Source organism: Lagopus leucura, unplaced genomic scaffold (assembly GCF_019238085.1).
Source record: "Lagopus leucura isolate 7727_CA_CO unplaced genomic scaffold, USGS_WTPT01 Super-Scaffold_100002, whole genome shotgun sequence".
Classification (NCBI taxonomy): Eukaryota; Metazoa; Chordata; class Aves; order Galliformes; family Phasianidae; genus Lagopus; species Lagopus leucura.
The window spans coordinates 19890987-19906158 of NW_024962263.1; the positions used below are offsets into that span (position 1 = coordinate 19890987).

General features: G+C 44.1%; 1 protein-coding gene across 2 annotated transcripts in view; it reads right to left on the reverse strand.

Moving 5' to 3' along the window:
* Positions 1 to 1902: 1902 nt before the first annotated feature.
* The window catches only part of FBXL7 (F-box and leucine rich repeat protein 7), a 163936-nt gene continuing 150666 nt past the window's right edge, over positions 1903 to 15172 (reverse strand). For both annotated transcript variants that reach the window (XM_042870063.1, XM_042870065.1), the window contains exons 3-4: positions 9732 to 10343; positions 1903 to 5012 (exon numbers count right to left, since the gene is read on the reverse strand). In XM_042870063.1, coding sequence (XP_042725997.1) covers positions 4276 to 5012; positions 9732 to 10343 — 1349 coding nt within the window. In that variant the 3' untranslated portion in view covers positions 1903 to 4275. The remainder of the gene's footprint in view (positions 5013 to 9731; positions 10344 to 15172) is intronic.

Below are 15172 nucleotides of genomic sequence, written 5' to 3' on the forward strand. Positions count from 1 at the left end.
TCATACAAACCCAGTTCTCCTAACCTGACCCAATTTCTTTATTGAAAATCATTCAGTCTCATCCCAGTCACAGTCCTCTTGCCCAAGAAATTTCTTTTCCTTCATCCCTCTGTTGTCCCAGTTCTCCAAATCTTGTCTTTCAACCCTGCTCTGACTTTCCAGGCAGCTTCCACATAATTCAGGCCATTTCCTCCTTCACACTGCCAGAGTGATAAACGCTTCTCAGCTTTGCCAAATCTCTGCCTTGCCAGACTCCAAGCCTCATCATAGCCAAGCGTGGCCCTCTTCTCCCCGATCACGAAGTCAGAGATGTCTGAAGACATGTACTGTAGCTAAACTAGGGTGAATTTTAATGGGAGATTAGTAAGACACATCCTTGTCCCGAAGCTGACCTCCTGGCAAGGCTCACACTCTTGCTCCGAAGGCCATGGAGGAGATGGAGAGCAATGGACTGTTTTCAAAGGAAAGGTCACCAAGAGTTTACCGTGAGCAAGATGACATTTCCTTCTAGCTTTATTTACAGAGCCAGATGAACCATTTCAACTAACATTTTCAAACCCAGCATGGGAAGTTTCAGCCTGAACAGCTAAAAACTGAGAAAACTGTAAAAAACTGAAAGCAGGGAAGAACTGTTTGCTACCAGCTCTCTCACAGAGCTTTTCCCCTTGTAACTAACATTGGCAGCTGTGGGGCAGCCAGTCTGCAGTCCAAACGGTCACTACATTTCTTTTTAATGGGGTTTTGGACCTGCTTCAAGCCTCGTCTAAAATTAGGCCTTTTACTAGCTTTTTAAGTTTTCCAGTTCAAAGGGTAGATGTTTTGTCAAACCATTACTGAAAGGTTACAGACTGAGGTTCTGAAGAAGGCTCAAGACATCCAACAGAAGCTGTTTCGCATTTTGTGGGAAGCTAAAAGTGCACAGCTGAGAAAGGCAAAAGTGTCGTACTTCGCATTAATTGCACACTGCTAACCTCAGGAAAATACAGTTCCACTTTTTTTATGAAAAGCAAGGGAATGAGAAAACTTAATATCCTGATACAGAGCTCTGGGTATAATCACAGTGCATGGTGATTTAGATGCGCCCTTTCAAAGAGACCTCTTTCTGCGTGGCACAAGTTATTGCTGAGTCATAAACAAATGCCAGCCTGACTGACGTGACCCATGGTTGCTTGCCTCAATGAGATTGCAGAGGGGCAGAGCAGAGGAAGCCTCACTGCCTCAGCCTGAATGTTATGGTTCAAGAATCAACAATGTTTTTGCTCAGGAAATTGATAGTCTTTGCCAACCTCAAACTGGAACTACGACACCTCATTCATATGCTGCATCCTTCCCAGGAAACTCAGCTCCAGATATAATACTTCATTTTCCTTTCTGCTTGTGTCATTTTGCAGACAGACACTGGAAAAAGGTTAGAAGTCAAAACAAGCAAGCTATATCAATAAGTTCACATTTTCTTGAAATATGTAGTAGTCTCAGGATGGCAGATCAGATTGTGTAAGTTGTTTGGCTTTGAAAAATTACTTTTATTCATCTTCCACAAGTGCCCCCCAGAGTGTGTTTTCTGGGACATTCAAAAGGAACACCGCACTAATAAGTAAGTGCTTTACCCTTTTACTTTTCAGAATAAGTATGTTAGCTTGTCTTTAATTCAGAGCAGAGGCCCTCCTGGACCTTTTATACGTGAGCTTTTTACATGTTGTTTTTTCTTTTACTTACACTTCCAGTTACTGATTATGTCTCAGAGTAAAGAAGATCCTCATGAGGAAAATAAAATTTTAAAGAGACAGATAGGCAAAACCATAACCTATATGAATCCTCTGTTGTTTTTATAATCATCCACCTACTTATTGCAATGATTTGTTCATTTGTCTGCTTGAATTCAAGAAAACAAAGTTTTACAAGTATTTAATTTTTCATTTTCACAATAAGCTAATCAATTAGTGCAAATGACGATGCACTCTCATCAGTTACCAATATATTGCTTTATTTCTTGGTAGCAAATTAAGGCTTTATAGTGAGATTTGTACAGTACAGGCCAATTTAAACATTAGAAACCTTAAAAACCATGTAGCACTATTCACTCAATTTAGCTTAGCCAGAAAAGTAGATTTTTTTTCCTAATAAACAGTTAAACGTTACTAATGAGGCCTTATATTTCATGAGTGCAAATGGCTCTAAATCCCACCATCTTCAGAAATGGGCTCAACATTTAACTGTTCTTGGGGCCGTTTTCAGATAAAGGATAAACAGAGAGTATAGCTGGCTCGGATAAAATACGCTGTAATACTGGCTGGAAAAGAATCTCTAATTTTAAAAACACAGAAAGGAAAACTAAAGTGATGTTAACTGGTCAAAGGATGGGATTACTCTCTGCTACCTGCTGACCAGTAACAGTAGCAATAACAAATTCATGTTCCTTGGCCCTCCTTGCTTCAGTACAATTGCATTTGTAATTCACAGGTGGTGACATCCCAGAAGTTAGGAAACTCCAAACTGGAGGAACATACGTACGTTACAGGACTTTTTGCACAAGCAGGACAAGTTCCCTCTGCAGGGACGTGCCCAAAGCATTGCTTTTTTGTAATCTGAGAGAGCACTGCTGCAAGTATTTCCTCAGCAATTATGTATTTTTCGTGAGCATGTGGATTTTCACTTCATATCAATGATTTTATGAGTGTTGTCTGGAGATGATGGAACTACTGCTTATGAAAACCAGACACGGTGCTTCCCTTCTTATGTTCTTTACCAAGACATTTATAGCATTTGAGATGAATGTATAAATTCACAATGCTGACTGTATGAATTCACCTGTCAGTCACGCACAGGGGGCCTGCCTGAAAATATCATCACCCCCTCACATCTTTGGCTTCCAATCTGAGCAGTAAATGCGAAACTGCAGAGAAACGGCTGCCAGAAAACAGTGAAGAAAGGAACCACAAAATGACTGTGTGCTCTGAGAAGAGAGGCAGCAGAGGGGAAACTCCAAGCCCTGCTTGCTCTTGCATGAGCAAGAGTGATCACGAGAGTACAGTGGGCTTGCAGTGTCACAGGGCAATGTTAGTGTGGTAATTGGCAGCCATCTATCCAGCCTTTGGGAACACAAGACTCTGACGTGAATAACATTCTAAGCCCCTCTCTCTCCCAGGATGTCACCTAACAACAAGCTAACCTCTTTGAAGACCTGAGATCAGCCATCTACCTGTTAAACTGGAGGGCCACAGCAAGGGGTGAGGTTTCTACATGTACTAAGGCACATACTGAATACACCACAACACATGTGCCTGGGTTGTACAGAGAGAGGCAGCTGCAGCAGTGCCACGGCTGCTGAAGAGGCACCATGAAGGAGCAGACAGGCCTTCTGGTGACAGCAGTACAGTGCAGCAATGGGCACTGCCTGTGTCAGCCATTCCTCAGCATCACAGGGGCCCCAGTGTACTGCAGTGCTCAGTACACAGTGTACTCAGCTTGTTGCAGAACGGTAATAGCCTCTTGGATTGCTGGCTTCTCCCTTTGCAAGGCCACCAATATCCCATCTGTTTTCCTTCACTCAAGTGAAAATGTCACTGCTTATCAGGCCCAGGAGCTGCTACTACAGATGCAGGTAAGGGCAGATTTAGAACCGAAGGCAAGTAGTGATGATACATAAGTGACCTGGAAAAGAGCTTTCCATGAGAAACCATGCTTCAGCACAATCTCCAGGCTTGTGCAGCAGAGTGCTCAGCAAAGGCCAGCAGGTCTTCTGCCTCAGTGAAGTATATTTAAAAACACCTCCCAGTATTTCCTGAGGGATTACAATGAGTGACTACCGAGGAAAAACTACTTGGAGATAAGGGGATGCTTTATCAGCCATATTGGAGAAGTTGGAGAACAGAGACACATATTGCATAGTCAGCTTTAAGAGCACAGCTGGAATTCAGATGTGTTTGACACAGCTTAGCAGCCTTTCCAAAGGAGGGATTATGTGCTATTTCCTTTGGAGGTAGCTACGTTAGCTTGGGACACGATCATGGCTGTTACGGAAATGGCACTCCGCTAGGGATGCTGAGCACTCACTGGTCGTGCATTAAGGCAGGTTCTCAACGGAGACCCACCGCACCTTAAAAAAGTGATCATACATAAAGCAAACAAAATAGTCCTCTAGAAATGCTCCCTCATCAACGACATACAAGAAAAGCTGACTCCCGTGAGCTACAAAAAAACAGCATTACTGAATATGGGAGCGTGTGTTTATACATCAGTGTTTTTAATACTGCATTGTAACAGCAGGGTGTTCTTTCAGAAGAAGGCAGGGTTGGTGTGCTCTATAATACAGCGCTTGCAGTGTCGTTTAACAAATCGCAGAGCGTCCACAGAAACATCGCAGTCCTGCACATTCAACATCTGCAGGTCAAAACAGTTGGCAGCTACAATCTGGAGGCCCTGCCCAGTGATGCTCTCGCACGATTTCAGGCTGAGGCGCTTCAGGTTGAAGCAGTTGAGGGCTAGAAACTCCAGGCCGGTGTCTGAGACCAGAGGGCACTTGCCAATATCTAGCGATTTGAGTTTTGTGCAATTTTTGGCGAGGTACTCCACGCCGTGGTCCGTGATGCCCTCGCAGCCCCGCGCATTGAGGTAGCGCAGCTTGCTGCAGTATTTGGCTATGTAGCGGATGCCCACGTCTGTGATCCGGCCGCAGTGGGCGATGCTCAGGTATCGCAAGCGCGACTCCAGCTTGGCTATCTCCCGCATGCCGAAGTCACTGACAAAGCGACAGTCGCTCACGCTCAGTTCCTTAATGGACGTGCAGTAAATCATCAGGTAGCGGAGACCTTCGTCGGTGATGCGGACGCAGCGGCGCAGGTACAGGTGGGTCAGCTGAGTGCAGTGGGCGGCAATAGTGTGCAGTCCTTCGTCCTCCAGGACAAAGCAGTCCGTCATGTCCAGGTAGCGGATGGAGATTTGTTTGCCGTGTAAGGGAGACAGCTTGATGGAGGCTTCGCGAGTCAAGCTGATGCATGTTACTTTGGAGCAGCCTATGTGGGAAAACAGTCAATTTAAGCAAGCAGTAAGGATAACTCAGACAGCAAGACCAGAAAGGTGCGCGTGACACGGCATGCTGGATGCCAAAAAGGCATCTTCCAGAGCAGATATCTACTAGAACAGCCATCCTGACTGACTAGTCTGGGTTTGCTGTGATGCATCCATTTACCCAGGCAAAGGCACTCCACTGGAGTCAGTGAGGTTTCTTTGGATTTTGAGGACCAGCAAAACCACGGGCCACTTTTGCCTGAATCACAAATGTGAAATAATGGCCCTAGGTTTACCTAGGGAAACTCGACAGCATGTTACTATAATAGAAACTCAGTGTCAATTTGAGAAAACGGTATTACATGAGAACCATGCAGCTTTTTGATCAGAGGCACTCTCATTGCTCACTGGTTGAGTTAGTAAACCAACATCAGAGACTCTTGCACCATCAAATCCTGTGATAAAAAAGAAGACAAACCCCACAAACAGTCTAAAATGCATCTGGAGAACAGATGTGAATCCAGCCCCAAGCCCACAGTGCAGGAAGGATGCAAAACTATGGCAAGACCATTGGTCTGCAGAAGGGTGGAGATTTGAGTAGTGTAACGAGAATGGGGAGAGTCAGCAGGAGCTAAGACTTGTAAGGGCATGGGAGGACATGAACAGGCACAGAAAAGGATTATTTGAAGTGTGTAAGTCCGGCCACAAATGGATAAAACCAGACTAGAGGAGAAAGACCAGAGCTTGCAAAGGAAAGAGACAAACCTAGATTAAAAGGAAAAACACGCTCACAGACTTTCTCCATTTTTGTATACTGGTGAAAGCTTTTTTGGAAAATGCTGTTTCTGCTCCATTGCAAACTTGCAGTCTCAGACTACTGAAGGGAAAGTCTTCCCTGAAAGTGTCTTGTTCAGGTGGGCTCACTGCATTCACGTGGCTAGAAACAGCTGCAAGAAAGAAGGAAGGGTTGGCCAGCAAGTGATCAAGGCCCAACAGTTCCAGCCACAAATGTCTACTCAAATTCTGCAACTTATACCTGAGGAAGTGCCCTCAGGAAAGGATAGAAGGAGCTTTTCCGTACTGCTGGAACACTGGCCAAAAGCAATGAACTGAGCCATGAAAAAAACAGAAAAGTTAAGATGACAACCTTACAGCCCCATGGATCATAAATGCTGCACAAGTCCAGTAATCTGAAAAAAAAGAAGGCATGCCAATCTTTGTATAGAGATCTCCTCAAGAACATGGATGATCCAAACCCATATCACTTGATACAACAGGTCTTATTCAGACATTTATTAGAAGGATTGCATATGCTTCAGAAAAAGAAAAAAAAAAAAAAGAAAAAATCTTCAGATAATCCAGGAGGCTCACGCAGATGTCCAGCGTGGAATACGGACTTGAAACAGTTTACGATCTATAGTTAAGATTTCTACATTCCTCACTTGAGTTTGCAGCTGGAATTTTAATTTAGGCTTCAAATTTAGTTGAACAGATGCAAAGTTTACCTTAGGCCTCAAATAATGGAACTGGCAAATTGTCCACAGGTCATGTAGAAGCTCTGGGACCTTGAAGCAAAACACTTTTTTCAATGATCACATTCTTTTTAAAACTATTTCCCCTTCAGACTGCCTTGCAGATCCATCTATACTATGGTGCAACTTTCGTAAATGTTTGCATTCAAATAAATACTACACAGATATAAAGCAAAGTTTTTGTGGTTTTTGTTTGTTTGTTTGTTTGTTTTTGTAGAAGGAAAGGAGTACAGTTCAGTATTGACTGGTTTAAAATTTCACTCCAAATACACACGTTATACTAGCTGATACTAAATGCACAGGAGGTGTCCCCATCCTTGAACTGGGTTTTCATAGAAAAAGCTGGCACCCAGGCATAGATCTGTCAGTTGTGTTTGCACAACAAGGCTGCTGGATTAAGGCATCAGTCTGAATATTTCAGGATATCTCTGGATATGCTGACTAGAATTCAGTTTTCTAATTTGGTGAAGTGAGAATGAAAGGCTTATGGGGTGAAGAAGAATGTTTAGTCTGCTGTGGATCCAAGAAAGGGGAGAACATTAATGACCACAATTATAGTGTGAATAGGTCAGAAGTATCTCAGCAGGGTTGGAGTCAGGGTGCATAAGTGTGTGATCACAGCTCAGCATCATCTTGTCTAGTTACTTTGGCTGCAACATGAAATATTTCATGGAAAGAGTATTCAAAATGGTTCCACTAGAGAAAGAGTCCATACTGATACGCAACTACCTGATTTTTAGGCAAAATGACAGATTTCTCGGTCTGTAGCAATTTTTCTGTCCTAAATAATAAAAAATGTAAAAACAAAACTTCTGTAGCAGGATTTTCCATAAAGGAAGTAAAACCGATTTTTAAAATGGAGGAGTAACTTCCAAACAGATTAAAAAATTGTTGGCAAGCGTGTCAGATAATAATTTGCAGTCAAGCTCAACCAGCTTCTGGAGATATCTCAGACTTGCCCACAAAGTGGATGTTGAAAGTGACAGAACTTCCACTGTGGAGAACTCTGGAAGTTAATAAGAATGTCTGGTTTTGACATTAAAGATTTTGGTATGTTCTTGCTGCCAAATAGCCAGCCAAGAAGGAGAGGGATTCATGTGAACTGGGTTTTAACTAACTGGCTACAAGTACAGCATTAGCCCCCAGCACAAGTACCCAACCTTTCTTGTTCACTATAAAATCAGATCAGTGAACTCCTTCTGTGCTGAGAATTGCCCAAACATGTATGCAAGCCTTGTCCTTCTAATTACTCCCTGGATTGATTACAGAAGCAAACTTCTCACATGAGATCTCCTAATAGTAGTCCAAATTTATCCAAGGCCCTAGAATGCAACCCCATTTCAGACAAGTCCAGGGACAGTCTGTACAGCAATTAAAATTGCTGTTTGAAATCTTGTTCCTGGAATTCTTTTAATATGGCATTCAGCTATGAAAGTAAGAGCAGGGTGTCTTTTTTTCCTCCTTCTTTTTGGCCTCCCCTGACATACCTTCTTTTTAACACTTATTTCCCAAAGAGAAATAAAAGAGAGCAGCCCTGGCATAGCTTGAGGCAGGGCTCAGCGAGGCAGGTAAGTTCTTTCAGCAACTGCAACGATGCTGAATAGTGAGAATCTGGCTCCCCCAGCCTTTGTGGAAGATGGCTGTTCCTGTTTTAAGTTCAGGAATCATTCCTTCTGTTTGAGAAAATGGAGAGGAAAAAAAAGAATGAGGGCAAGCAAATTTGCTTTATAAGAAAAATCCCCAGAGATGGACAAGGTGATGCGTTAAGAAACAGTTTGAATCTGCTCAACAGCATCACTATGCTCATCCATGGCTTTCTCTTCCACTGGTCGTTAAGGTGTTGCTCATTAAACCAACTATACTTTCTTTTACCTCAAACCTGTTTCCCCTCTTCACACCTCACCCTCAGCTCAGCAACTGGGCTAATGACCTCTCTATGCCACATGAGAGGATGTACGTTAGAGAAATATAAATATGCATGGGATATAGCCAACCTTCAAAGTGATATGAAGCTCCAGGTTTAAATTACACAGGCATACACATTTACTCCTGATACTGGAGATGCTTCAACCTAAATGTGTGGTAGCATCTCCCAGCTGTTGTCTGCACATGCTGACACAACTAATTCAGATATAACCTGACTGTGAATAGACTCTCTGGGACAGAATCCCTAATCAATTGTCAACTGCAGAGAGAGGTCACAAAACAAGTGAATAATTTTGATTTGTTACTATTTGTTTTGATGCTATCCTTGACATTCTGCCATCCTGGGAAATAGCGAGTGAAAGAGATGAAAAAATTAGTTGAAAAAAAAAAAAAAAGAAAAAAGAAAGCAAAGCAATGTGCACCCGCTGGGAAATTTTTTGAAAAATCAGCTTATCTGGGTACAAGTGACTCATCAACATCGTTTGCAATTCCTACTGTGCTCTGCTTTTTGTATAGCCACCCATACCTCTGCAATGGCAAATCTGGACATCAGGTCTAGCTGATTATTATAGGCATTAGACTGATAACAAAGTGAGATCACAAAATAAATACTGAAATTTGTATTTACTTCGGAGATCTGCTTCAGTACATCCTTTTAATTAAATACCAACACATTCTCCAAGAGGAAACTGTGTGTGGCTGACCTTGGGAAAAAGAAATAAATAGAAAAAGAAATAAATATCTTGTACCCCCAGACACATCTGGGGAAAACTGTCTCAAACATTTCTGCTGATCTAAACAGCAGCAGTGATATACTGCAACTGTAGTGAAAGGATGAAGTCTCTAAGCAAGTGTATACACTATAAAAGAAAGTCTCAGCTAGCTGCACCTGGTTAAAATAGGAACAGGAATAGGAAACTAGAAGACTTTGAAGTTTCACTAGGAATGACATTTGATATTAATACCTAGACAAAAAGCCTAGCACAGGCTGCTTTATGCAAACATCTAGAAGCGTCCTGGCTGTCTGAATGGCTCATCTCTGCCAGCATGCCTCCATCAGAGCCATTCTGTCTGTGAGCTGCTGCTGACATGTGGGTCACTGAGATCCCAGTGGTGCTCAGCACACTGAAACAGTGTGAGTTTATCTGTATTCCTAGCTTGAAACGTAACACAGAAAGGGGAAGTGCGCAGTTCTGGGGAGCAGGTGTCTGACTGGCATGAGGCTTTTAGACTCCCAGGCATCCATACTTAAATATTTCCCATTACCTGACACATCCAGGTGTTCCAGATTTGGACACAGTGACACGACATCAAAGACCGCCTCGTTGGAGATATTGTAACAGCCAGACACCTCCAGCCGCCGCAGTTCCGGACAGCACTGGGCAATGGTGTAGAGTCCTCTGTCTGTGAGCCGCCTGCAGCCACTAACAATTACCGTCTCCAACATGAGACACACGTTGGGTGTATCCTGACAAAGCCTTCGCGTCAGCACTTTAAGAGCCCTGTCCACATTGATGGTCTCGCCGGTCAGGCGTATAGTCCTCCAGAGCCGGGGGTCCCAGGCGAGGTTGTACCAGCGGCGGCACACGCGGGCGCAGCGGCACAGCTGGTTGGTGGGCAGGAAGGAGAAGATGTGGATCATGGACTGGTCGGGCAGCCGGTCGACGTGGGCCTGCTCCTTCTGCTGCTTGGCCGCCAGCCGGATGAGGGGGTGAGTGAGGCGGGTGGGAGGGGGAGAGTGGACCATGGCCACCGTTTCCCCAGTGACTGAGGATGACGAAGTAGAGGAGCCTCGACCATTCTGGAAACCGGGAGATGTCGGTGGGAATATCAGTGCTGGACTGGGAGTGCTGAGAGTCCGCATGCTCAGGTCGGAATCTGGAAGACAAAAGGCGGGATTTCAGCGAGCAGCCATTTTGCCAGAGAGAGGGAGGACACGCAAGTTCTCAGAAACACAAGGAGGCTGTGTTCTCAAAGCACTGCTCATCTTGGTGCTGGCCACCCAAAGCACTAACAGAGGGCAGGCTGTGGGCCCACGCCTGAACGTAAAGAGGAGACGGTGGATTCCAGAGATTTCACACTGTCATGCTCTTGACTGAACAGCACACGAAACAAATCCATTTGAACCAACAGACAGTAACTGCAGTAAGCTCAACAGCAGCTGGGCACCCAGGGGCTGTCAGGGAGGTACACAGCCATCCTTCACCTCCTCGCTCCTCCAGGCATTCAGGGAGAAGCCAAGAGAAGTTCAGGAAGCAAATGCTGCCCACCAGTTCTGGGCAGGTGGGAAAAACACAGCCCTATGCAGGTATTTTCACACAGAATCACAGAATTGTAGGGGTTGGAAGGGACCTCTAGAGATCATCGAGACCAACCTCCCTGCCAAAGCAGGTTCCCTACACCAGGTCGCACAGGTAGGCATCCAGGCAAGACTTGAATATCTCCAGAGAAGGAGACTCCACAACCCCCCTGGGCAGCCTGTGCCAGTGCTCCCTCACCCTCGCTGTAAAGAAGTTTTTGCGCAAAGAAAAAAAATTTTCACTGTGTCATTAAAGAAGTTCATTTCTCCTTCATGCAAACCAGGAGTTCAACTGAGAATCCAGCAACTGGCTCTGGGGGTGCTGGCTGTGCTGCTTCTTGCCACCAGAAAGGCACTTCTGTCTGAAGTGAGAACACGAGCTCTGGTCACATTTAGCACAGAAGAGCAAGTGGCAGAGAAACAGCATGCCTGGAGCAGAAACAGCATGCCTGGAGCAGAAACAGCATGCCTGGAGCTTTGTTACAGAACCACTGCACAACACTTACACCAGCTTTTCCCTAGTGCTATTGTCAGGTCAAAAGCAGCTAACCCAAAACCACACACAACAATTTACTACTTCTTTACCATCTCACAAACACAAAAATAAAGGACGTGCTACAAAGAAAGCTTGAGTTTGACAGTTCATTTCTGCAGTTTTGCATTTCTGCTGACATTGCTGCCTAAAAGTCATTTCCACTCATGCTCCCAGCTCTTCACACCATTCAATGCAATACAAACTAGTAAATGGAGACAACTAGGTGGTATTTCTGGCAGTCAAACAAATGTCACAGATGATATGCTGAGAAATGAATGCTGCCAGAGAGCTTGCTCGTTCCCTCTCTGACCTGTCCACACTGATTGCCACATGATTTCCAACTCTAAGTCTCCACATTGACCACAACAGGCATTCTTTAAGAAAAACTCCATACAGATGAATATAGAAACCAAAACACAGCACCCAGCAGGATAACAAGAATTGAGAATGGAGTAAGAACAGTGGTTTCACAACATCAAGATTTGCTCCACGGTGCATCTTTCCCTATCCCTTCAGTGTTCAGACATTTCAGGGAAGCATGCAAACCCACCTCCTTAAGCTCTGAGCTTTGTAACTGTGCAGCACTGATACGGGCTAAGCAGGGCGCATCCTGAAATGCATTCAACAAACCTGCCCAAACCAACATTTAGGCAGAGTTTTAAAATTAACTATGTCTTAGTTGAATTTGATCAGTGATACACAGATTTTCCCACTGAGCATTTAGCTTTCACTTTGCCCAGCACAGGCTCGGTCTCACCTCACTACAGCAGCGGCAAACACAAGGTTTGCATTTTCTGTGTGTATGTGAGGGTGAGATGTGCAACTGCTTGGCTGGAGAAACCAAGACACGAAGTGCACAAGTTTGCCCAACGCCACCTTAGCTCAGCTGAAGACATCAAAATCATCATTTCCCACTGTGAAGAGAGAACCCCCACTACACAGTTCCTTTGCTCTTCCTCTTTCACGCTGTGTTTCACTTAGAAACTCAGTATTTCAGCAAGAGGAAGAAAAACCATTTTCTTCAAGGTTTCTGAGCGTGGTCTATGGCTGAGTGAATGTAACTCAGGCATCTGTATATTTCTGAGCAAGAATGATATCTTAATGCAGCGTAGGTTTTGCAGACACTCTGCTCCCCTTTGAGACTCCTAATACCCCCCTGGCAGCCATTGCAAATAATTGCATGGAGGAGTGTTATTTGGAAAGGGTCTAGTATACTTTGGTATTTTAAAAATGAGATTTACAGCTGGGGAGAAAAAAATCCCACCAGCAGCAGCCAAGCTCCTGCAGACAAGCACTGGCTCCATGGACCACTTAGGCAACAGTCCCCTAGATTAATCCTTGCAAGGCCTTACCATATGTTTGACCTCCCTCACATCACCACCAAAGCCAACAACAGTGCCTGACGTTAAACATGTACATAAGATGTGACAGATTTGGAGCCTTCACTTCTTGTTCCTTTCTTGAGACTTTAAGATGCTTTTAATACAAAAGAACAGTGTGATCACCTCCTGTAAGATGGGCTCCCAGCACTGTATGAAAAAACAGTTTCAGTCTGTGATTGTTGAAAACATCAAAAAACCATCCCTACAGGCTTACATTCTTCACTACTCTTACACTTAATTATAAAACAGCTTCTAATGCTCCATGATGGTCCCCTCCTGTGATCAAAGCACCAAGCCAGTACTGTTAATCTCCATTCCTTTTGGACCAGAAGTGGCATTCCTTCCTCGTTCCTGTGCTAACTGTGCATAGTCTATACCTCAGACATTCTGGATGCATAATGAATCATAATGTGGTTTTTAACTTAAGACTTGGAGCTAAAAAAGTGGTGTCCTTCTGTTTTACGGGTACTTTTCGTGTTCTCTTCATGCTCTCCTAATTCTATCATCATTGTAGCAGTTCCAGATGTGCACCCTGCATATCCTGAAGGCGCTCCATGTGAAACTTGCTCCCACACACCTTCAGGACATGGACTTCCAGATATGCACTGGTCCGTATGAACATATCCTCTCCTCCTCCCCCTAAGTACACATCTTAAAGGGAAAAGGAAACACAGGAGGTGAGTTCAGGACATTTTAACCAGTAAAAGCTCGGAAGGCTTTCTGGTAGCATTCAGAGCTTCAGCAAAAAACAGTTGGCCTGCTGCACGTTTTCCAGTCTTTTCTAGTACTGTTGTGAAGGACTTTCTGCAGCACTGCATCAGCTTCAGTTTAGTTTTTCACCTCTTACTGAACGCCAGCTACCAGCCTGAGCCAAACCAAGAGAGGGCAGCTTACTGATGGTATGACAACGATAAAAGCCAGCATGTAAGCACAAACCAAGTAACCGACTGCAGTTTTCAATACAATCAGTCTACTCACAAAACATATACAAGCACATCTTGTCTTGAAATCCCGGCCCCCCCCCCCCCCCCCAACCGTTTCTAAGCCTGAAATGCAACTTCGCATTGTGGTGATCTTCAAATGTAAAAAAAAATTGCAAAGCAGCCCTGTGTTTCCCTCCCTACAACCTCGTTTACCCCTCTCCCTCCCTGACCACCAATGCATTTCTGCAAGAAGCTTTTTGTTATGGCTTTGCTCAGGCTCTGAAAACCATTTGTTGATGTAAGACAAAATTTCTTCACAATCTTTAAAGAAATCTCAAAAGATGCATACCAGAAACAGAGCTATAAAAGCTGACACAGATGGAGAAAATGCACTGAAGGGAGTTTTTTTATTCCACTAAGAATCTGGTTTATTTCAAAGTTTTCTGCTCCCATTTTTTCTTTTCTTAGTTCTATTTTTTTTCCCCCAGTTTGTTTCCCAATGCATGCATACATCTGGGGAAAAATAGCCTTCTACACACATGATTCAAACCAAGATCAAGTGTCTGTGCATTCTGGCCCTGACAACAATAGAGTTTCTGACTTCAGAACCAGAGGGAAAAAACAGTGTCATGCTTTTGTGAGACAGCAGTGGACATTAATGTCAGACACCTGATGCCTGGATCCCAGCACGGCCTTCTTGAGATTGAACTGCTGCCCATGTTGGAAGCCTGACTGTATTCAGCTGCACCTTTAGTTAGGGAGCTCTGTGTGCACCTGTTTTAAAGTGATCTCTATGCAGAGCTTGTAAAATTAAAATGAAAGTTTCAGTAAACATTAACAAAGCCTCAAATGGATGCTTCGTGTTGATCTGCTGCCACTGCTGAGATTTTTAGCAACACTGAGGCAAGAATTTAGACTACAACTATGAGTAGGCTCTGAAGAGTCAGTATAGGTGAGGAAAACAAAAAGAAATTGGCATTTTTATCAGAACATTAGATGCAAAATAATATGAACAAGAACCATTTAAGCATAGTATGGAAACACTGTACACTCAGCATCTCAGCAGTAACAGTGCTGCATAAATATTAGCTATTTAGCTGAGTGAAATGTTGGTGTAAATCTTATATTTTACCACTGTACCTCCACCTGTGCCCATGCCTGAAGTACTTCTTTACAGAGGCTGTGAAAAGTAGAAGCTTAATGGCCATAGAAGCAGAAGTACAAAAATAGGGACAGGCATCTGACAGGCTTCTGCCGGACTGATTCAGCATAAGACTCCTGGACATGACAGGCTGGTGTCAAACTTGGCTGCATACCCTTTGAGGAACTGAAAAATGAGCTGATGCAACAGGCTACAACAGAGTCATTGGTGTTCTGGGACGCTGGACACATAAGTAGTCCCAGAAAAAACATGTACCTACAGAAGAGCATCTCCCACATCCGAAATGTCACGTGTTTTTCAGTTTGAGGTAGCACTGCTGACCTCGCATCCTGCCAGCACCAGGAGGGACTGGCTGGAACAAAGCTCACTGCACAACCTCACGTGAAACTGCAGCAGTCTCCTAGAA